This window comes from Stegostoma tigrinum, chromosome 14 (genome assembly GCF_030684315.1).
Source record: "Stegostoma tigrinum isolate sSteTig4 chromosome 14, sSteTig4.hap1, whole genome shotgun sequence".
Lineage (NCBI taxonomy): Eukaryota > Metazoa > Chordata > Chondrichthyes > Orectolobiformes > Stegostomatidae > Stegostoma > Stegostoma tigrinum.
The window spans coordinates 32,353,814-32,377,321 of record NC_081367.1 but is presented as its reverse complement, the minus strand read 5'-3'; the positions used below and the strand labels follow the sequence as shown (position 1 = coordinate 32,377,321).

The 23,508-nt window shown below is 40.2% G+C and overlaps 1 protein-coding gene across 7 annotated transcripts in view; it reads right to left on the bottom strand.

Moving 5' to 3' along the window:
* Window positions 1-5,795: 5,795 nt before the first annotated feature.
* Window positions 5,796-23,508, bottom strand: part of veph1 (ventricular zone expressed PH domain-containing 1) — a 226,132-nt gene continuing 208,419 nt past the window's right edge. For 6 of the 7 annotated variants that reach the window (XM_048542472.2, XM_048542471.2, XM_048542470.2 and 3 more), the window contains 2 exons: window positions 14,065-14,201; window positions 5,796-11,636 (listed from right to left, as the gene is read on the bottom strand). In XM_048542472.2, the coding sequence (XP_048398429.1) occupies window positions 11,400-11,636; window positions 14,065-14,201 (374 nt within the window). In that variant the 3' untranslated portion in view covers window positions 5,796-11,399. Of the gene's footprint in view, window positions 11,637-14,060; window positions 14,202-23,508 lie in introns of all 7 variants that reach the window. The other variant, XM_048542477.2, reaches the window with a different exon arrangement.

Sequence of the window (23,508 nt, the reverse complement as noted above, 5' to 3'; positions counted from 1 at the left end):
ATTATGGATTATTTTGCACAATTTTTACACAATTCATATTAGACTCGGCGCTCTATTATTACCTAGCTAATGCTTCTTGAATAAATGCTGTTACACTAGCTGCTGTCCCTCACATAATTTGCTTATTTACGGAGTTTCAAAATCGTGGCCAAAGCCTCTGTTAACTCCTTTCTGACTTCTTCCAGCAGCCTCAGGCTTAGTGACTTATCTAATAAGTTTCATTCATTCACTCACTTTTGTTCAAATTATCATGCCACGATATCCAGTGCAAACCACTGAGGCGCTGTTTACCAATCTAGTACCTAGGCCATTAAACTCCAGTTGTAAAATCTTAAATATGATGTTATCTTGTCAGTGATTTGTCAATGAATATGGATGCCATTTTTGGTTCCTTTCCTGAAGTTGTCCTGCCCATTCCGTACTGCCCTTTATCTTCATACCAGTCAACAAACACAGTTGCAACTTGCAGTTATTGCTAGATGCCTCACTGTCCACCTCAGGCCCATCTAACACTATTGGGTTTCTGTACCCGAGACCTCCATGTCCTCTGCTGCCAAGATCCTAAGCTTTGAAAATGCTTCCACTTCTCTACCTGCCTTTCCTCATTTAAGCTACTCCTTAAAAATTACCTATGATCAAATTTTTGCTCATCCACTCTCCGGAAATTTGGCATATCCTTAAGGACCCTCACCAACGTTTACAGATACATCATAGAAAGCATTCTATCCAGGTGCATAATGGCCTGGTGCAGCAACTGCTCAGTCTAGGGCCGTAAGAAACTGCAGAAAGTTGTGTGTACAGTCCACACCATCACAGAAGCAAACTCCCATCCCTGGACTCCTTTTTCAATTCTCGTTGCTGTGGTAGGACTGCCAACATCATCAAAGATCACTCCAACCCTGGGAATGCGCTCTTCCAACCTCTTCCAACAGGCAACAGGTACAGATGCTTAAACATACACACCTACAGGTTCAAGAACAGCTTTGACCCTGCCATTATTAGACTGCTGAAGAGGCCTCTCAAACTTCAAATAATGTTGATCTTGTTAATTCTGTTCTTGCTTTGAACACCCACTGTGCAGCTATAGCCTTATCTGTCATGTTTTGTCTAAGCACTCTATGATGCCCTTGTTTGCTAAAGATCTGCCTGTATTGCTTGCAAAACAAAACATTTCACTGTACATAGGTACATGAGAGTACAATAAACCAAATCAAATCAAATTATATGACACTGGGATTTATGAAGGTGAGGGACATGGTGAAAATTAACCATATGTTTGCAAATAATCTCACTGAGGGGTAATATGTAGGTCAGCAAGCAGAAAGAACCAAAGGTAAACACTTAGTGACTCCAGAGTTTCTTGTGTACAGCTAGTAATAAAAGTCATTGGTGGAGGTGTGCTGGTTGTACTTGATCAGGTGAGCTGGAATCATGTGATGGAAGTCCGAAGAGCTGAGCAATCAAAAAACCTATTGAGGCAGGTGAAATGGTCAATTAAATTAAACGATGCAGAGGTGCCAAAAAGTACAATGTGACATGACTTCAGCCATTTTCAGTGTGGTTTGTCTTAGGCAGAAGTCAGACTAAAATGGCATCTCTTCGGACAGGCAGATAGTGAGAAAATGTTCAAATACCTTGGATGAAAAAAAAACTCATTAAAAGTCCTATTTGTGTGTCAGTATTTGGTAGTAGTTACTTGAAGAAAACACAAATTTTATCAACCATGTTTTAATCAACTTATTTCTTCTGAAACTACTAGCTGTGAAGTGAAATCTGCCAACAGTTTGTTGAGATAGTAAGAAATGAGAGTTCCTCTGACAAAGAAATGATTGTTCTTTCTTTAAGTAGGTCAGTGTGAAATGTACCGCATCTTTGCCTGTTTCCCTTCATTCTAATTTGGAAGTGTACTTTTAATGTGTGGAAGTAGTTTTAGAATTTCTTCTTTCACTAAAAAAAACAGCATGAAGAGGAACTTATGTCGATGATATAAATAAACTTAAAAGTCTGTTGTTTACCAAGTACAACTACTGTAGTTTTTCTTGAATTTCACAGCGAAAATGATGGTCTTCGGGATCTGTTTGAAAGACTTACAAATAATAGAGCTTTATAACTTATGTGTGCATACCAGAGACTGTACCACGCTAGGGGAGAAGGAATCTCTCTAAGGGTCTGAAGTAACAAATAAACTAGAACATTGCAGCATTTATATTTTATTACTGTGCAGTTCCACAATTGCAAAACCAGGACAGTGCTGACCCACTTGAAATATAATTCATTACTGTAACATAAATATCAAGGGAACAATATTCAGTCCAATAAATGACTAAGTTGGCATTGATGTCAGAAAGTAAAATGCGATCAACACAGGGAAAGAACATTGGGGTATATTAATGGAGACAACCCGCTGCAAATCATTTATTATTTGGCTGGATGTGCTGCAACTAAAACATTAACTTTCTCATTTTTTTCTTTTTGAATATCTCGTGACTATATGAAATTGTACATTAGTACATTTGGGGACATTTAAAAAAAGGCCTGACTAGTTATTCAAGGATAAAAAGTTTTTAGTAAACAGTTGATGTTCAGGATGCAATTAAGGCCTAGGAGTTCTAGAAGAGGCACACTGGTTAACACTGCTGCCTCACAGTACGAGAATCCCGGTTCAATTCCAGCCTTGGGTGACTGTCTGTGTGGAGTGTGCATGTTTTCTCTGTGTCTGCTTGGGTTTCCTTCCACAGTCTAAAGATGTGCTGGTTAGGTGGATTGACTGTGCTAAATTGCCCATAATGTATAGGGTGGTAAATGCAGTGTAGGGGGTGGATGGGTTGTTCTTTCAGAGTGTTGATGTGGGCTGAATGACCTGCTTCCAGGCTATAGTGACTCTAAGTCCTGGAACTAATTGATGGTGCTGGATGAATATTTTTTGCTTCTTTTCATATCTTTGTTCTGCAAAGGACCTAAAATTAATTACTTACTTGTTTTAAGAGGGTAGCATAATTCCTGATTATTTAAAAATGATTAGCAGGGAGGTTTGTTGGGAAGTGATGACCACTATTTTAAGACAGCCAGTATTTAAAGTTTTAGTGAGTTAGTCTCAAGGTTGACAGATTGTAAATAATAAATATTTGGTGAGTTGCCTGATGAACAGCTCATGACCAATACATTACAAAATATTCCTTTTTCAGAAAAAAAGCAATTTGAAAAGCCTTTTGGAGCCAGAGCAATGAGAAAAGTGTTACATTTACTGGTCTGTGTTTAACATTTCCCAATCTTTTCTGTTAGTTCAACCTGTTCCATTCAGATTCTATTGATATAACTTGTGGCAAAAAAGTGAAAACTCAACCTTAAGATGTTTGGATTGTTTGCAGGAGTGATTAATGTCATTGACCTCAGGACAATGTTTATAACAGATTTGCGTTTGTAACTCCCAACCAGTACAAATAAACCAATGACTTTAGACAATCTATAGCCAGAAGACTTAGGAATGGTGATTCTTTTTTCTCAACATTGATAATAAAGTATATTTAAGCCTTTTTGTTTATGAAAACTAGGAAAGTCAATGATATAAATAACGTGATTCATATTAAATTTGATACAGTTGGTAATGAAGATTATTTTACTGATAGTCAACATTCTGACTGAGAATATGACTTTCGACCTCACTCATACCTGAGGCTGTTATCTTTCAGAGTCATGTAACAAACCAGCAATGAACTAAGTTTTCTACTAAATCAATTAAATGCTCTATACAAAAAAAACATATTTTTAAAAAGCCCTGGGCCATTGAATGTTATACTTTATCAACTTGAGCAACGTACAGCTAACTAGGCAAGAAGTGTTATTGTTGAAAGGCAATATGTCGCTAACTGGATTTGTAAACTCTGAATGTAATTTATAAAAAATATAAATCCCTACATGACAACTCATCAATAACCCTAATAATACTTGGCCCATTAGCATCTACGAATAGCACACCAGGTTAAATTCTTGCAGTTTGACACAGGAAGCAGTAAATTGCAAAGAATTCTAAAATCCTGAATTATCCATGGCAAAAATATTTTAAATTTAACATCCCTCAAAGACAATATGATAATTTCTACATGATCTGACTTATTATGGTTCAGGATTTGATGCTTTTTTTTAATAGAGTTAATTATACTTCAGGTTTTGAAAGATGTGATGGCAAATGCTTGGTGGGAGAGAACATTTACCAGCATGCTGCTAAATCTATCTTCACATCCTGACCACAATATTGAAAGAACAGCATGTCATGAGGAGAGGAATTATTATAGAACCATGTCAATATTATGTTTCTTCATTGATGATACTACTTTGTTTTGTACTTAGATGGATCCTTCTCACAGGCACACACTATCGGTCACACTGGCAGAAGTTTCTGATGTGTGATTAAAATAACAAACTTGTTAAACTGCAAAAGTGATTTAAGTGAAGTTTAGCCAGCAGTGCCAGGTAACATGTGGTTGCTAGAAAAACAAACATTTATATATAAATAAAATAAAAATCTACATTTACTTGATCTGTATTTCATAAACTAAAGTACATGAGCTTAGTTACACACATTTTATCCAACATTTCTGAGTAATTAAGGCATAGAATTAATTTCTTATTATTTGTAGAATACCTGCAGTGTGGAAGCAGGCCATTTGGCCAATCAAGTCTGCACTGACCCTCCAAAAAGTATCCCACCTAGACCCATCTCCTCCCAAATATATTCCCTGTAATCCTGCATTTCCCTTGACTAATCCAGCTAATCTACACACTCCTGGACACTATGGTCAAGTTAACATGGCCAATCCACCCAATCTGCTCATTTTTGGAGGAAACCTGAGTACCCGGGAAAAATCCACACGGACACTCGGAGAACATGTAAACACTACACAGACAATCATCTGAGGTTGGAATTGAACCTGTTGCTGTGAGGCAGCAGTGCTAACTGCTGAGCCACTGTGCTGCCCAATTGAAGGTTGTTCAATATTTCCTTTCTGGTTAGAAACATCTAAGAGAATGAAAGAATTTCTATTTTAAAATGTAACATTTATAAAACTTGTCTGAAAATGAAAAAAAATGTTACAGAGCCTCAAGAATAAACAAACATCATCTAAGGGAAGAGACATTAGGAGAAAATGGATAGACACCATCTTTGTGGTGAATTAATTCATGAAGTCTACGTACAGACATAAAATGCAGAAAATAGGTATCTAGGTAGACAACTTACAAAAGAAAAGTGGTTATATTAACTTTCTTGAGTTTGTCATAGAAAAGTGCATAGTTTAGCAGACACCTTTCCACATTCCTATCACTCTTCCTCCACTTGGACTCCACCCTCTAATTTCTTGCTCGCGCTCGACTAGTTCATTGAGAACTGTCAAAATCAAGGTTACCTCAATTTCTCTATTTCTCATCTATGTTTGCGCAAGTGCCATATCTCATCCATTCTTCATGAGAGAATTTGGGAAAACAATATGACAGAGTGTATGGCTCTGTGATTTTAATCAATTCAGATCCTGTTCTCACTCACTATTCTCAGGCACTTTTTCAGCAGAAGCCACGAGGGGGCAATTGCAAGCAGGAACTCTGGCTGAACTTTCAACTTTAATGAGGTTCAACTTGCTCAGCCAGATATGGCATAGCATTTCGGATTTTCTGATTAGGATAGAGTGTGATTTATTTACCTTTTAAGCCATTCAAAGAATAGCACGAAAATTACAGATAAAGATAAACTTGTTTAAAATTAACTGAAGATAGAACAAAGAACAGGGAAAGGAATGTCAATTTATTAATAACTTTATAATAAAGTTTTTACAATCATAAAGTAATAAAATTACCCAAGATGTCCCAGTAGTTTTATATCAGGTGATGTTCAGCTTCTTATGGTTTAGGCTGAAATATTTTTTAATAAATATTATTAGCAGTTCCAGAGGGTATTGAGTTCCTGGGAAATATCAGCGTTACTTATGCTATTTAATGAAACTGAATCAGACACCAAAGTACAAACTTACATTCTAACTTTGGCTGTTGACCTCTACTTCATTCATAAAGATCTTGTTTTGCTGTAGCTAAGAGAATACTGGTAAACTATCAGGAACTAGAAAGAAAAAACCTGTTTCAGCATATCAAAGACTAGCATTGACTGCAACAATGGCATCACATCAACTCTCTTGACAGAAATATAATTGCAATATTACTTGTAGAAAAGCATATGTGAACTGTACATAACCATACTCTTCTCTCCTTAGATTGTGTACTATAAGCCGTTGAGAAGCTATTATTTAATCTAATAAATTCTATTATTTATAGAAGGGAACCCTTTTTGTTAGAACTTATCTATTACTTTATCATAACTTCACATTGCCCCAAATCATTTTGTAACCAGTGTATTATTTTGAAGTGCATCACATCTGTTGTGGCCAACTTACATGGAATAAAAGCTACCAACAAGAAATTATTGGACCAATCATGAGATTTGCTTGGATGTCTTCGCCTTTTTGAACATAATATTGTCATATTTCAGAATTCAGACTTCTTCAAATTTGAACCCATGTGAGCAGCAGACCTCATTTCAATAACTTATGTAGAAAATCATGTTTCAGTCCTCAAGTGGCAACACAAATTATCTGAATAACTCTTTAGTGAGTCATCAATTCACAAATTTGTGAATCGTGGATCATCGAATAAACTGAGCTGAAGTTGTTGGGGAAATTCCTTGGGGTTGCTGTAGCCTAGCTCAGATATGCAGCTGGACCCTGTTCACATGTATTAATGGGAGATTCACTGACCTTCAGGTCGATCAGGAAGATCTACTAAATCTACAGTGGGGTTTGAGGCACATCTGGTCAATCTACAGTGGGAAAAATCCAGAACATCTGGTAAATCTACAGTGGAGGATCAGGAAGGTCTCATAAATCTTTTGGTCAATATCATTGAGATGCAATAAGTTTCCTTTGTTTTCTCCGAATCAACGTTCACAGATGTAGTAAAACATCAAGATCAAACTAACCAATCAAGGAATAGTTACTGTAACAGTAGTTATTGTTAAATAGAAATATTTAGCAGGTACTAAGCTAGAAAGTCTCATAAAGAAAGTTGAATTTTAAAAGAACAAAGAACAATACGGCACAGGAACACACCCTTCAAAGCCTACACCAACACATATTGCCCTTCCATATTAAAACTGTCTTCACTTACAGGATCTGTATCCCTCTAGTCCCTTCCTATTCATGTATTCTTCCAGGTGCTTCTTGAATCCTGCTATTGTGTCAGCTTTCACCACTTCCTCTGGCAGTGTATTCCAGGCATTCACCACCATTTGTGTGAAAAATGTGCCTTGTACATCTCATTTAAATTTACCCCCTTGTGCCTTGAACTTGTATCTCCTAGTAATTGATCCCTCTACCTTGGGAAAAAGCCTCATAGTTTCAACTCTATCCATGCCATTCACAACTGTATAAACTTCTATCAGGTCACCCCTCATTTATGTAGATCATGAACAGCAGAGGTCCCAGCCTTGATTCATGTGGAGCTCTGCTAGTCACAGCCCTCTATTGTGAAAAGCATCCCCCCACATCTATTCTCTGTCACCTATGACTAAGCCAGTTCTGTGCCCATCATCCAGCTCACCCCGATACCGTGCAACTTCACCTTTTGTACCAATCTGCTATGAAGGACCTTGTCAAAGGCTTGATGAAAGTCCATGTAGACCACATCAAAGGCTCTTCCCTCATCAATCATCTTCATCACCTCCTCAAAAAACTCGATCAAGTTACTAGGGCACAACCTCCCGTGCACAAAACCATGCTGTTTATCACTAATTAGTCCATTTGCTTCTAAATGCTTGCCCCTGTGAATCTTTTCCAATAATTTTCCTATCACTAACATTAAGGTTGAGAACTGTAGTTTTCTGCATTGTCTGTGCTACCCTTCTTAAACAATAGGACAGCATTATCTATTCTCCAGTCCTCTGGGACCTCATTTGTGGCCAAAGAGGATACAAAGAAATCCAGCAATTTGCAGTTCTGAGGAACAGTCATCAGACCCAAAACATTAACACTGCTTTTCTCTTCACAGATGCTGCCAGACCTGCTGAGCTTCTCCAGCAACTTTGTTTTGTTCCTGATTTACAGCATCAGCAGTTCTTTTGGTTTTTATTCCAGCAATTTATTCTCTTGCCTCCCTCAATATTCTGGGATAGACTCCATCAGGACCTGGGGATTTATCTATTTTATTTCCTTTTAAGATGCACAACATCTCTTCCTTTCTAATAGCAACTTGGCTTAGAGATTTGACACACCTTCCCCTGAGATCATCCTCCACCAATTCCTTCTCTTTGGTGAATACTGTTACAAAAAGTATTCATTTAAGACCACACCTACCTATTGGAATTTGATCGGAGGTGGACTGATGATGTTACCTAGCATGATGATGAAACAACCTCACCTACCTCTTCTGGCTCCACACATAGATTCCCTCCTTTGTCCTTGAGTGGGCCATGTATAAAAAGCCTTCGGATTCTCCTTAATCTTGTTCGCTAATGACTTTTCATGGCCCCTTTTAACCCTTCTAATTCATTGCTTAATAAAAACTGAGAGAGGTGGTCTCTGAAATGTCCACCTTCTTCCTCAACTAAGGATTCCTGAGCACTGTTGTTGGCATGGCCGTCAACCAGATCTGATCCCATCTCCTGCCCTTCTGCCCTCACCCCATTCCCTCCCACAACAGCGATAGGATTCCCCTGGGCCTCACTTATCATCCCATCAGCATCCATCTTCAGAGGATCATCAGACGCTATTTCCTCCACCTCCAGTGTGAGGCCATCATCATATACATATTCCCTTCCCCTCCCTTGTCCGTTTTCTGCAGGGACTGTTCCCTCTGGGACACCCTGGTCCACACTTCCTTCACTCCCAACAACCTCCACACTGCCCCGGGGCATCTTCCCCTGCAACTGAAGGTGTAACGCCTGCCATTTTAACACACCACCCTGTTCCCTGGCTATCATCTCCTTTACAGACATGCTGTTGTGTTTTAGCGAAGCTTAGCACAAGATGGAAGAACAACACCTCACTTTCCACCTGGGGACTCTGCAGCCCTCCAACCTCGATATCAAGCTCAATAATTTTAGGGCCTTCACTCTCCCATGTCCCAGCCCTCACCCCACACTTGGAATCATATAGTCTGCCATTACACATTACCTATTGTTAGTCACTAACAGTCCCTATTAACAACCATTTACCCTCCCAGCCAGATTGTTATCAACTCCTTTGTCTATCCAACTGCTCTTCTCTCTCTTTGGGCTCTATCCCCACCTATTGTTTCCTCCTCCTCCCATCCTGTCTTCTGCATATAAATCGACATTTTCCAAGCTACGATCAGTTCTGAGGAAGGGTCACTGGACCTGAAACATTAACTCTGATTTGTCTTCACAGGTGCTGCTAGATCTGCTGAGTTTTCCCAGCAACTTATGTTTTAATTTCTCATTTATGTTCATTCCTACTTTCCTTAAATACTTCAAGGGCTTTGTCAGTTCCCATCCTCCTAGATGTATGCTTCCTTTATCTTTTTGAACAAGGTCATAACATCCTTGGTCATCCAAGGTTCACATAACTTTCTGTACCTGTCAGCTAATGATAAATTTCTACAACAAAATTGAATAAGATCAAGGTAGAATATATAAAAGATTAATATATCATAAACATTCTTCATCACCCATTTTTTTCTGGAACTTAATTTCACTGATCGCTGATTATTTCAAATAAAGTAACTCTTGTGACATTGGATACTAGCCATGCCATTTTACATTTCAACCTTTGTTAACCAAAGATTTCTTCAGGTCACCTGTAATCCATTTTGAGATGAATCTATTTACACTAGTGGATTGCAGTGAAAAATTGATTAGTTTATGTTATAAAACATAGATGAATTCCAGAAATATAAAAGGAACCTTGTGCAAGTTTGGGAAACTATCACTAATTCTGGGATCCAAAACAAACTGAGTATCATATCTATTATTTAGCACACAACATCATAGTATTTATTATTCTACAAAGTGAAATTTTATTCTGGATTGAGAAATCTGAGAAAAAGGACTTATTTTATTTGACAAATCCACAACGGGCAAAGGAATGTTTTTGTTTGTTACAAAAGAAAACTAAACTGGCTGCAATTTCTGTATGTTTTTCCATTGTCTATTCTTCTACAATTATTCATCATTTCCTTCCATCACCTGAGGTTTCTTCCTCATGTATAAATTCAGAATGAGCATCAATGGTCTTTATGATTATTGGACCAGCCTAACTGGAGTTGAACTTGAAGCCATCCATACCCGAGGTCATTGAGTGGACAAATACATAGCAGATTTAGTATAACTTGGAAAAACGTGAATCTACCCATTTTGGTAGCAAAAACAAAAGAGCAGATTATTCTCTGAATGGCGATAATTTGGGAAAGGAAGACATGCAACGAGACCTGGGTGTCCTTGCACACCAGTCACTGAAATTAAGCATTTAGGTTCAGCAGGTGATGAAAAAGTTACATGATACGTTTGCCTTCACAGCAAGAGGGTTTGAGTACATGAACAGGGGTGTCTTGTTGCAGCTGCAAAGAGCCTTGGTGAGATGAAACCTGAAGAATTGTGATTTTGTGTGTTTATCTGTGGAAGGATGTTCTAGCTAGGCAGAGAGTATAACAAAGGTTTACCGGAATGATCGTTAGGATGGCAGGATATACAAATGAAGAGCGACTGGATCAGTTAGGACTATCAAAATAAAAGCTGAAAGAACTGCGGATGCTGTAAATCAGGAATAAAAACCCAAGTTGCTGGAAAAGCTCAGCAGGTCTGTGAAGAAAAATCAGAGTTAATGTTTCTGGTCCGGTGACCCTTCCTCAGAAGTGTTCTTAGGACTAAAGGCAACAAAAGGCATGGGGAGAAAATGGTTACTGAGTTACATGATCAGTCATGGTTATATTGAATGGTGCAGGAGGTTTGTAAGGCCAAATGGTCTACTCCTGCTCCTAGTTTCTATGTTTCTGTAGTGTTGTGTACACATTTTGTGTTCAGTAATCACAAAAAGTCAAGCTTTTGTAAAGGCATGCACTTTAACTCCTGTTTTTCTATTTACTTAAATCATGACGGCATTTTCCAGACTTTTTCTTTGACATTTCAATTAGTAATGCTGATTGGACAGATCCTATGTCACTGGTTTTACAGTTTACTTACACAGAACATAGTTCCAGGTTTTGTCCCATGCTAATACTAATGCTATCTCTCGCTTTACGATTCAGATGTTCTACATCAAAATATGACTGCAAGGCTGAAGTAATAATTCATCTTGATAGTTATTTTGTTGCCAGCTCATCCTCTGTCTAATTTATCTCAGGTCTGTTCATAGGTATGTTGTTGCCTCTCTGCTTTCTCTTTGTTTTGCCTGAGCCACTGCAACATTGATACACTGTAACCACTCCTCAGCATTCTTCTCATCCTTTGCTTTGAAGACATATGTCTTGTTGTCTGTGAAGATTTCAAAGGCTCTAGGAAGGCTACGGTCTCTCCGCTTTTTAGTGATAATCTTTACACTTTGTACCTTGCTGAGTTCAATTGGACATTCATCTGGATCATCTTTCTGAAAGGTAAAGACACAAAGCAGATAATGTGACACTTGGAAATCTCCAATTGGTTCCATTTAAACTTAAGTACATTTAAGGGTGACTGCCCCTGACACTAAGACAACATGTGACAGAGTGGCATCAAAGAGCATGAGCAAACTTTAGGTCAATGGAAATCAGGGGAAAGTCTACACTGGTTCGAGACATGTCTAGAAATGAAGAAAAATAGTTGTGACTGCTGGAGACTAATCATCTCATCCCTAGGACATCACTGTAGGAGCTCCTCCAGGTAGTTCTCCAGGCTAAACTAACCTCAGCAGCTTCACCAAAGATCATGAGATCAGAAAAGGGGATGTTTTCTGATGATTGAAATGATTGCTATCTATTGTGACCCCTCAAATACTGAAGTAGTTGGTGTCTACGTGTGGCAGTACTTGTACACCTTTCAGTCTTGGGCTGTTAAGTGACAGTAAAATTTGCATCCTCAAGTTCCAGGAAATGACCATTCCCAGCAAGAGGGAATCTAATGACAGTCTCTAACAGCCAATGGTATTACCAGCACTGAATGCCACAGCATCGACAGCCTGGGATTACCATTAACCAGAAATTGAACTGGATCAGCCATATATATTATTGTGGGTGCAGGTTCAAAGGCTGGAAACTTTGGGGTAAATAATTTACTTCCTGATATCCCAAAGCAGGTCTACCATCTATAAGGTATATATTAGGAGTGTGATGGAATACTCTCTACTTTCTTGGATGAAAACAGTTTCAACAACAATCCAGAAGCTCAACACCATCTAGGACTAAGCAGGCCCTTTGATTAGCATGCCATTCACAACCATGTGTATTCATTTCTTCCACCTGCACACAGTTTTAGCAATATGTATAATTTACATGATACACTACAGCAACTTAACAAGGCAGCCCTTCTAAATCCACAGTTTTAACACCTAGAAGGAAAAGAGCAGCAAGTGTATGAAACCCCACCCCTCTTGGTAACACACTATCCTGATTTGCACGTACACCATCAGGCCTTCACTGTTGTTGGCGCAGATGCCTGGAATTCCCTTTCTAACAGTGGGTGTACTGCATAAGTTCAAGACTGTGGCTCACTACCACCTTTTCCAGGACAATTAAGGAAGGGCAGTGGCTTGTCACTGACACTCATATCGCATAAAGATGCAGAAAAACAATTGTCTCTGAGTCATGCGGAAATCCTTGCACACTGATAATGCCATTGGGGTAGTAATAGAGAGGCTCAGATTAATGGTCTGGGGGTCTCCTGTTCAAATCCAACTACAGCAGTTGGTGGAATTTGAACTTATTTAATAAATCTTCATGTAAAAGTTAGTCATGAAAACTCTTTCATTGCAAATCAATTATTGCAAAATCCCATCTAATTCATGAATGTCCTTTGGGGAAGGAAATCAGCTGATTTGATTTGGCCAACATGTGATTCTAGAACCACAACAATATGGTTGACTTTTAATTGACCTCTGAAATGGCCTAAGAAGGCACTTAGGTCAAGGGCAAATTATAATGGGCAACAAATCCCAGCCTGATCAGTGAAACCCATTTCCTGTGAAAGAATAAAGAAAAAAAATTCAAATAATTCCAGTGCTTCAGTTTATCTGTTTTAATACTTAATACCTCATTTCTCAAACAATAGTACTTTACTGGTCATATTTTGAGGGTTATAGAAGTGTTCGGTAAAATTTCCCACACTGTTTGTATCCATAACATGCAAACTTAACATTATGCCCCTATTAACTCCTAACATTGCTCAGGCAGTTGTCAAATCTAGGTGAAAGAAGTATAAAATCAACTACGGCTCTTCGTTTGAGAAGAAAAAGTCAGAGTTAACATTTTGGGTCTGGTGTGACCCAAATTGTTTCAGACCCGAAACGTTAACTCTGATTTTTTCTTCATAGATGCTGCCAGACTTGCTGAGCTTATCCAGCAACTTCTGTTTTTGACGTACAGCATCGGCAATTCTTTCAATTTTTCTGGCTCATCATTTCGTCATCCAAACCCCACAGATTTTGCCACACATGCCTTGTGCTTTATATTTTAGGTAAACATTACAATTATTTTCCTTTCTTGTTCAGTTTAGTCCTTTTATTTGTTCCTTGATCTTATTTTCTTTTCTGTGCCCGTGTCTCATTGGCTTTAAATAATTTTTTGTTATTACTTTTACATATTTACATTATACTGACTTAATTCTAAATACCTGAATTTTCTGAATGTGAATTCTTGTGATTAATGATCTGAATTGTTTACTCAGCATATTTCTCCATAGATACTGTCTGATATAATGAGCACTTCTGGCTGTTATTTCAGATTTCCAGCACCCACAGAATGAGGAAAATACAAATCATGCGGAACTAGCTATGATACTTAGTTCTGTTGACTTCATCTAACAAATTTTAAACATCTACCTACTGATTTTCCTTTGCTAAACAGAAGCTGATTCCCAGCCAATGTGAAATAACGCGTCTTCCATCTCTTTATGAATTTCCATCTCACTTGCTTTTCTTTGAGCTTGCCTTCAATGAGTGGTTGACCATCCTGGTTTACAACTGTTAAAGAAATATAAACTAGAATGACCAATTATAGACATACTAACAAGCAAACATCATTGGAATGCCAATTTGTTTTATGAACGTACATTGGTATAGATTTTGGAGTTACAGTGAACATATGAACTAACCATTTATTACACATATAGTTGTTGACAGGCCTGAGGGGTACTGAAGACCTGGGTGAACAAGGGAAACCACAATATATTTCCCCAACCAAATTGAATGACCTTCACTGAGACACACATGGGTAAATTCTAACTGAGACACAACAGGGGTAAATTCTAACTAAGACATATGGGGTGCATTTTAACTGAGACACATGGGGTGAATTCCAACTGCCAAAGTCAGGTCAGATATTAAAATAAATATGAAACTTGTCTACGACCCCACCCACTGTCATATTAACAGAGGCATGACAAAGGGCATCAAGGAGCATCATGAAGTTAAATGTCTTAGCAGCACTGCTGGTCAGTCAGGGACAAAAGTGCTTTCCCCCAACAACACACTTTCCAAACCCCTCACTCCCCAGGCCCCACCCACACCACATGCAACAAAACTTAATAATGGAATTTTCCCAGCCCCTGAACAACATGGGTAATGACGAGTCATTTGGGAAAATATTGCCAGATCAGGAAAATGAGATTCCGGACATTAAGAAAAGATACAAATTTCCATCAAGGCTTAAATGGAGAAAGGATGATCCTGCTTGTGAGCAGGGAGGAGCTTATATGCATGCATAAACAACTTGTTATCTATTCTTGCCTCATTTATATGCAGTCTGCTATTTTCCCCACACAGTGGAGAGAAACCAGATAGTAACAATTCCCAACATGAACGTCAGAGTGGGTACCTGGCGGCTCCACTGCTTGCTTCTCTGGGCTTCCATCTTGGACAGAGGTCCCCAGCATCTCAGGGCACACTCTATGGGCAACGACTATCTGCATCCTTCATCCAGAGGGGTTGGCATTAGATCTACACCAGCCTCAGTGCATCATCATGGCAAATCTCCACTTCAATACTACACTTTGGAGTGCACTGACACCTCACTTTGTAATGCTGCTGTCAGATCACTTTGCAAACAGGGTCAGTCACACATCACATAGACAGGAGCTCGGGGAATCTCAGGGCCCATCGCTATCTCTCTTAGTACTCACTCAATCGACTTGAGTGTTCATACCATCTGTATTTTGCCTTGCTGTGCTGTTTTTCATTTTACTGTTTCATTCAAAACATTGCATATGCTTCAATCAAATGGTCATGTCTCAAAGTCCAGTAGTCCTTAGTCGTGCCAAGGTAGGCTCTGCCTACTCAGGGGTTACCAGCACAGTAAGTCAACGAGATTATCTGCTATCAGTTCAGGGGCTTGGACACAATCAGTCAACCACTGGGGCATGTATCAGGGGTTCAGATCACTAGGGTATGGTCTGAGGTATGGTCCACAACCAGTCTTGCAGGTCCAGTGTAACCCTCCAAGGATTTGTGACAAGCCACTCAGAGAGCTAATGATAAAACAGGAACATATATTTACAAATCAAGGGCCTGGTTATTCAATAATTGGAGTTAGCGTTCCAAGTCTGTCAGGGGGTTTGTTCATGTCAGTCCAAGTGCTTTGTTCCCTGACAGTTGAAGGGGGTAACCAGGGTCCAGTGCTGTAGTGGTGATGCTGGAGCATTCAATTATGAGAGCTGGAGGCAGCATGCTGGGATGCAGAGGGAATAATAACTGTGAAGGTGGGGAAACTCAAATTAAAAGAATGGGAGATGATGGAGCAGGGTAAGGGGTACTGCAGGAGGGGAGTTCAGTGATGTTTATCACCTCCCTGGCTTTGATGGGGAAATTGTGCATCAACTATGTTTAGAATGACAAAGGTATATGCCTGGGGAGATGAGCAGTTAAATAAGGAGTTGGGTGGGTATATGGGGAAGATCAAATCTGATGCAATTGGCATGGAGGTCCACCTGGGTTACCAGTCTGAGTCTTTGACTCATTGTATAGTGTGACCTGTGTCGCCTTTCATCCTCATCCCAAATATGCAATGGAAATGGAAACCCTAATCCTAACCCTAACCCTAACCCTATCACAGGCTGTCACCACACCCAGAGTAGACAGTGCAAGTCATTTTTTATTCTCTCTGAGGGAGCAGGATTACCTTTGTGAGATGTGAGGCCTTCAGGACAATGGTATTAAATGGACAGTCAAACAATACATGTTAAAGACATCTGTTATCACAGAATTCCGTATGTGGACTTCATGCATTCATGGACAAGAAAATGTCCATAACTTTTATTATGTGTGAAGTGTTGCATTTCTTAGGAAACGTGTGAGGAGGGGAGACAGGTTCGCATTACTACTGACACACACACACTCTCCAACTATGTGTTTGTCAAAAGGCTTGAGCAGCATTCATTTGAATCAGGTCAATGATGTACAAGATCTATGTAGAGTTGTCTTGTTTGCCCTTCTTGTCAGAGGTCCTCATGTATCAAAATTGGAAATTTGGCCTGAGAGCAATTGGTTAAACTAAATTAACCTGCATCCATCAGCTATTGGCCACAGAAAACAATGGAAACTAAGATCAAAGAAGTTACACATGTTCAAGGGCAACCAGTTAAAACAGCCTGAGGGTCTAGGCCCGAAACGTCAGTTTTTGTGCTCCTAAGATGCTGCTTGGCCTGCTGTGTTCATCCAGCTCCAGACTTTGTTATCTTAAAACAGCCTGAGTGTTGTGCATTGGAGAACAATCAATCAGACTTTCTGGCATCTTGACTTTCAGCCAGTACTGGAGGAAGAACACTTTTACACCTCCCTGGCATGGCAACAGTGAAGGGCTTTGGAGTGGCCCCATTGGATATTTTGAATCCAAAGCCACAGAACATTCTGGAAGGTCTGGCAAGAGGAGAATAAAAACACACAGCAGGACGCCAACACACAGTGAAGACTCACAGCAAGACTTGTGATGAAAGACTGCAGGGCAACCCGAGAAGATCTGCCCTGACCTGTCATAAAGTCATAGAGTCCAATAGTACAAAGACAGGCCCTTTGGCCCAAAATGGTCCATGCCGAACAACATGTCCATCCACACTAAGCCCATTTCTCTGCATTTGGCCCATATCCTTCTAAACCTTTCCAATCCATGTATTCATCCAAACGCTTTTTAGTTGTTGTTAATGTACTCGCCTCAACCACATCCACTGGCAGCTCATTCCTTATGTGTACCAACTTCTGTGTAAAATGTTGCCCTTCAGGTTCCCATATATTCTTTCCCCTCTTACCTTAAAGTGGTCTCCTCTAGTCCTCGATTCCCCAATCCTGGGAAAAAAAAACGGAGTGCATTCACCCTATCCATGCCTCTCATGATCTCATACACTTCTATAAGAACCCCCTCAATCTCTTACAAACTGAAGAAAAAAATCTTAGCTTGTCCAACCTCTCCCTAGGAGTCAGATCCTAGAGTCCTGTCAACGTCCTTGTAAACTTCTTCTGCACTCGTTTCAGTTTAATAACATCCTTCCTATAGCAAGGTGATCAAAACTGAACACAAAACTCCAGTGTGACCACATCGATGTCCTGTAGAATTGCAACACTGACTGATGAAGACCAGAGTGCCAAAAGCAGTCTTCACTGCCCTATTACTCCACTTTCAGAGAACCATGTACCTGAACTCCAAGGTCCCCTTGTTCCACTACTCTCCTTAATGCCCTAGCATGCACCTTGAAACCCCTACCTTGATTTGACTTTCCAAAAAGTAACAGCTCACACTTACCTATTTCAGACTTCATTTGCCATTTCTCAGCCCACTTCCCCAGCTGATCAAGATCTTGGAAGGCCCACCTTTGTGGAAGAGAGCCAGACATTGGAGCTCCTACATTAGAGAGGAAGGAGATTCCAACAATCCAGCTGAAACATGTGAATCATTGCAAGTAATAGCCTTTCTCAGATGGATAGAGTTAGATAGAAAGTATGGGGGGTGCATGGTGGTAGCTGGGCTGGATGGGGGAGACAGTTGGATGAGAGAGATTGAGAAAAGATACTATATTCAACAGCAAGAGTGGTACAGCATGAGCCTTGGTGAGTGGAGTGTGCAGTAACAGAGTTAGACTAAGCATGAAGTAGCTGAGAGATGATGATGGATATGGTGGAGAGCAGAATGTAATTGAGCTTCTCATAGCACTGTTGGGCATTCCTCTAGGCTGTGGGCACTGCACTGACCTGGATAGAAATTTTGGACCAGGCTGGCAGCATCTATTGCAATGATCGCTTCTGGTGGTCCCAAGGCAACAGGATGGCTCTCCATCATTCTGTCCACAATAACCTCACCAGCACATTGGCAGTGAATCAAGGTGAAAACCTGCCTCTGTATGCTTCTCCAGGGTCATTCTTCCACATGACAGTTCCTGGCTTACAGCAAGGACCTAATGTCAGATGTGCAATTGAGCTTTAAATATAGTGCAGCTGGGACAAATCTTGGAAGGTCCCAGCATGGTGAATACTTTAACCGCTGTTGAGCACAAGGAAGTGTTCAAGTGGTATGACAGAGGGTGTCATGCAAACATCATGAGTTGAGCAGCAGCGAAGTGTGTGAAATAACTCACTAGAACTCACGGAGTGGAACCCTCCATGAAATACTCCAAAATTGATTCTTTGTCGGTTTTCATGAAAATTCAACCCTAGGGCTTTTCCACTCTCAAATTTTGCCAATAACGACCAACCAATACCGAGACCATAGATCTGGAAACTTATGTTACAGAAGGGTATCCAATGGCAAATCGTCACGTCAAGCAAAATAGGAGAAGCAAAGAAATGAGATTGAGAGTATTAAATGTAAAAATAAATAAAAATACTCTACATTTAAATTGTTAATGCTTTTAAAATCTCCTACAATAATTATAATGTCAGACAATGACAATCCAAACTTATGAAATGCAGTTTACAGCACCAAAGATTTTGTTTGGTGGCAATTAGAGCTTAAGATATAATTAAAATTTCATTTTTGCTTGAGATGAAAAGGCTGAACTCTTTCAGAGAAAGTTTGAAGGAATTAGAAATTCATAGCTTTCTATTCCAACCCTCTGCAATAAACCTTTGTAGCATAGCTCCTAAAGGAGCAGGGCAATTTGGACAACACCTTCTCAATTTCCGAATTCAACTATGCAAAAGCATTTGTCTGAAGTTACGGTTGGGTTTATTCTTTAATAACAGTGGGCATGGATAAGCTCATTATTTATACCACACAATCTGAGCCAATATATGCCCCACTGGAAACAACTTTTTTACAACTATTGCAGCATGTCAGACTAAGGAGTAGATGAACTGGAGATTTATTTCAATTGTCATATTGAAATTGTAATTAGTTCCTTTCATGACCTTTGAGATTTATTTATCCTTAATGGAAACTCAAAAGTTAACAATCAAATGGTCATGGTTTCAGCAACAATACAACAGGGAAATTCTGATTCTCAGAAACATTCTTAGTTTGGAATATATTTAAGGGATTTCTTCATCAGTGGAATTGATATAAAACGCGCTTTCTGAGTTGCAAGGATATTATGAAATACCACACAGTTTTACCGAAAACATCCACTTATTTTTTTGATTGTTTATTTCTTTTACACTCATATTTCTTTGGACTGATACAACTGAAGTTTACCAAAATCAGCAAAATGTCAAGTTCAGGGTGTTTCATGGAAGGTTTCTCTGTAGGAGCTATACTGAGTTTTCTCACACAACTCTTCACTGTTCACCTCATTAGGATGTGCCATGTCTTTACATTCACATCATCCTTTATTTACCACCAGCAACATAAGTATTCACAACTATCGTGATCTTGTGGCATGTCTGCCATTGGTGCCACATTTAAAACCCAGCTGTGCTCCAGTTCAATCACTGTCAGCCATGAATTTCCCTCCACCATGCACATAGTGGGAGAGAAATAAAAAAGAAAAATATTTAAGGGCACATAGGTACATGGTGAGACTGTTTTGGAAATGGAATATCACATTCACAAATGTATTGCTCTTTTATATTGTCATTAGTCTGATGGTCTGTTATTGTCTTTGCAGCCACAGGAATGAAGCTACATAGGATACCATGTCTAACCCTCTCTAAGGGAGTGCTACTTTTTTTCCACATACCCAAGTGTTGCATAATATCTTGTCATCCGTCAGGATTGACCATGGCCCAATCCTTAACCAACATGGAAAGTGCTGAGTGGCCAGACCCTGGACTAATCCCTGTGCAGCTTTCAAGTGACTTACTACCAATTCCCTATCTGGCTGCACTGCACCTACAGAACTGACAGTGGGCCACTCCCCATAAGGTAATGACAGTGAACTTCTGACTCTGACTGCCCAAGCATCAAGGAATCATGCCCAAACCCCTAGATTGACATCAGGTGATGCCTTTGACTTACTGTGCCAATACCCCCAACCAATGACGAGTCTCCTTTGACTAGAGTGAGTGCTACTTTCATGACGCTTGAGACATTTGGTTGAAGTAGTTTTTTTTATTCACCCATGGGACATGGATGTTGCTGCCCAGCCAGCATTTATTGCCCAACCCTAATTGCCCAGAAGGCAGTTTAAGAGTCAACCACATTGCTGTGGGTCTGGAGTCATGTGTAGGCCAGACCAGGTAAAAATGATAGCTTCCTTCCTTAAAGGACATTAGTGAACCAAGTGGGTATTTCTGACAATCAACAATGAGTTCATGGTCATAATTAGACTCTTAATTCCAGATTTTTTATGAAGAAACTCTTATGCAATGGGTTTGCCAAGTGTGCCACTGGCATATGCTACAGGTAGAACCTTTATGTAGCACAGCGCCATACAGCAACATGCCCACCTCTTCGACTGAACACTGCACAGTACTTTGACGAGCTAATAAAATGTGAAGCTGGATGAACACAGCAGGCCCAGCAGCATCTCAGGAGCACAAAAGCTGACGTTTCGGTCCTAGACCCTTCATCAGAGAGGGGTTGGGGTGAGAGTTCTGGAATAAATAGGGAGAGAGGGGGAGGCGGACCGAAGACGGAGAGAAAAGAAGATAGGTGGAGAGGAGAGTATAGGTGGGGAGGTAGGGAGGGGATGTCAGTCCGGGGAAGACGGACAGGTCAAGGAGGTGGGATGAGGTTTTCTCTCCATCTTCGGTCCGCCTCCCCCTCTCTCCCTATTTATTCCAGAACCCTCACCCCATCCCCCTCTCTGATGAAGGGTCTAGGCCCAAAACGTCAGCTTTTGTGCTCCTGAGATGCTGCTGGGCCTGCTGTGTTCATCCAGCCTCACATTTTATTATCTTGGATTCTCCAGCATCTGCAGTTCCCATTATCACTTTGACGAGCTGTTTGCCTTTGTGTTTGTGCCAGAAGGCAAGCCAAGCTAGTACGGTGAACCCATAAGCTCTGAATGATGCAACAATGGAAAGAAGGCTCAGCAAGGCAGAGATACTGTAAGCATCCAAGTAGGTGCATAGTGAGGGAGCACTAGGAGAGCAAGCAAAGAATCCTGAAACACACCCATCTCCAATGCATGAGATGGGCGCTTGTCCCTACACACAAAGGGGTCTGGCAGCAGCAAGGCAAGGTGTTGGTGCACTCCAAAGTGCAGTACTGAAATGGAAAACTGTTTCAAACAGACTTGGAGATATGTCACAATGGCATGGTCATATCTGATGCCAACTCATGGATGGGGCAGTACAATTGTTTGCTAGCAATGGAGCATACCCGGATATGCTGGGGACCGATGGCTAAGATAGAGGTTTGGAGGTACAAGCAGTGAGCTGGAGTCACCAGTTAGCCACTTTGACTGTCATGTCAGGAATCATTGCCATTCAGTTTCTCTCTGACTCATGGGAGAGTAGCAAATTGTATATAAATGAGGCGACAATAGGTAATAATGAGATATTAAGTGCATGCAAATAAGGCCCTCTCCTCACAAGTGAGACTATTTTCCCATTAAAATTTTGCATGTGAAATCAGAGTTTTTTTAATCTTGATGTCAAAAATGTCATCAAGAGGCTAAAAAGTGGTAGTTTGGCAATCTGAGTACAATTGGTCAAATAACAGGACAGTGTAATCTGGACAGCTGAAAAACTCAGATTCAGATTGACCAATCTTGTTGGTCACAACTTGTAGATAGATTCTGCAAGACAATGTGTAGGTTAATTGGCAGTTTATAAAATATAGCAATACCCAATGGCAAACTTCAAATTGTAATTGAGAAAAAGAGCTGTTCTTAAAAAAACACTTGAATATGATGAATACATTATATTGTGGACTTTAGAAAAGTTGATTTAAACCTCAGGCTACAGTTGAAATTGGATTCTCCAGCATCTGCAGTTCCCATTATCACTGTTGAAATCAATGCATGTTTTATTAAATGGATGTGAAATATTAAGTTGGGATGTATATAGTTCCATAAATGGAGAATGCACAGATGTGGAACTCTGCAATTTTCTAAACTTGGACTGGAATGGTCATGGTTGGATTGATTAAATTTTTTATCCAAATCATATCCAATGAGTACGATGTGAAATGTAGATTATTCAACACAAAAACATCTGTCATGGAAGAGGTTTCTTGACTGTCTTTCGTTGGATTATAAGGTAAAGTTTTACAGGCCTTAAGTAGTGGCTTTGCAGATGGAGGAGTCCATAGTACTCTCCGGTTGGCCTATCAGCTGCCAGACACCTTGTCCCAAACCAGGCTTCAATTTTACAAAGGACAGAAAGAGCCCTGGGCCACTTAATGGGCACTTTCGGGGATGGTAGGATGGAATCAAGGACGGAGTTTGGGATCCACATTGCAGGGGAAGTTGAGTATGTCACCCTACTCAGACCACAGGTGGGAAAGACGGTCTTTCCATTCAAGGCTTTCTTTCCTAATCAGGAGTACGCATCCCCAAGATCTGCCACTACTGAGTGTTTCCTAAGATTTCTAGCCTCTCCATCAAGATCCACAACCCCTGGTACAACAATGATCTCCCTGCCCCCAAAGCTATTCCCACTGTGACACGCCTTCTAGCACTCAGCTGCATCCTAGCTCCAGTACTGACTGCTGCAACTGGTTGGAGTCCAGCTTATGACCACCACTTTGAATGACAGTGCTGGGACAATGGCACTGTCAGGCAAGTTCTCTAAGCCAGGACTTCCTCGCAAGTGGAGGATGGGAGTCCCATCTTCAGGAAATTATGTTCTTTGAAGAGGCAGCCAACATTGAGGTGATGTGGTCCTGTTAATTTTCTGGATGGCAAGGCAGGAAATTCTGCTAACCATTTCATTCTTTCTAAAATGTTTCTTTGTCAAAAGGGGT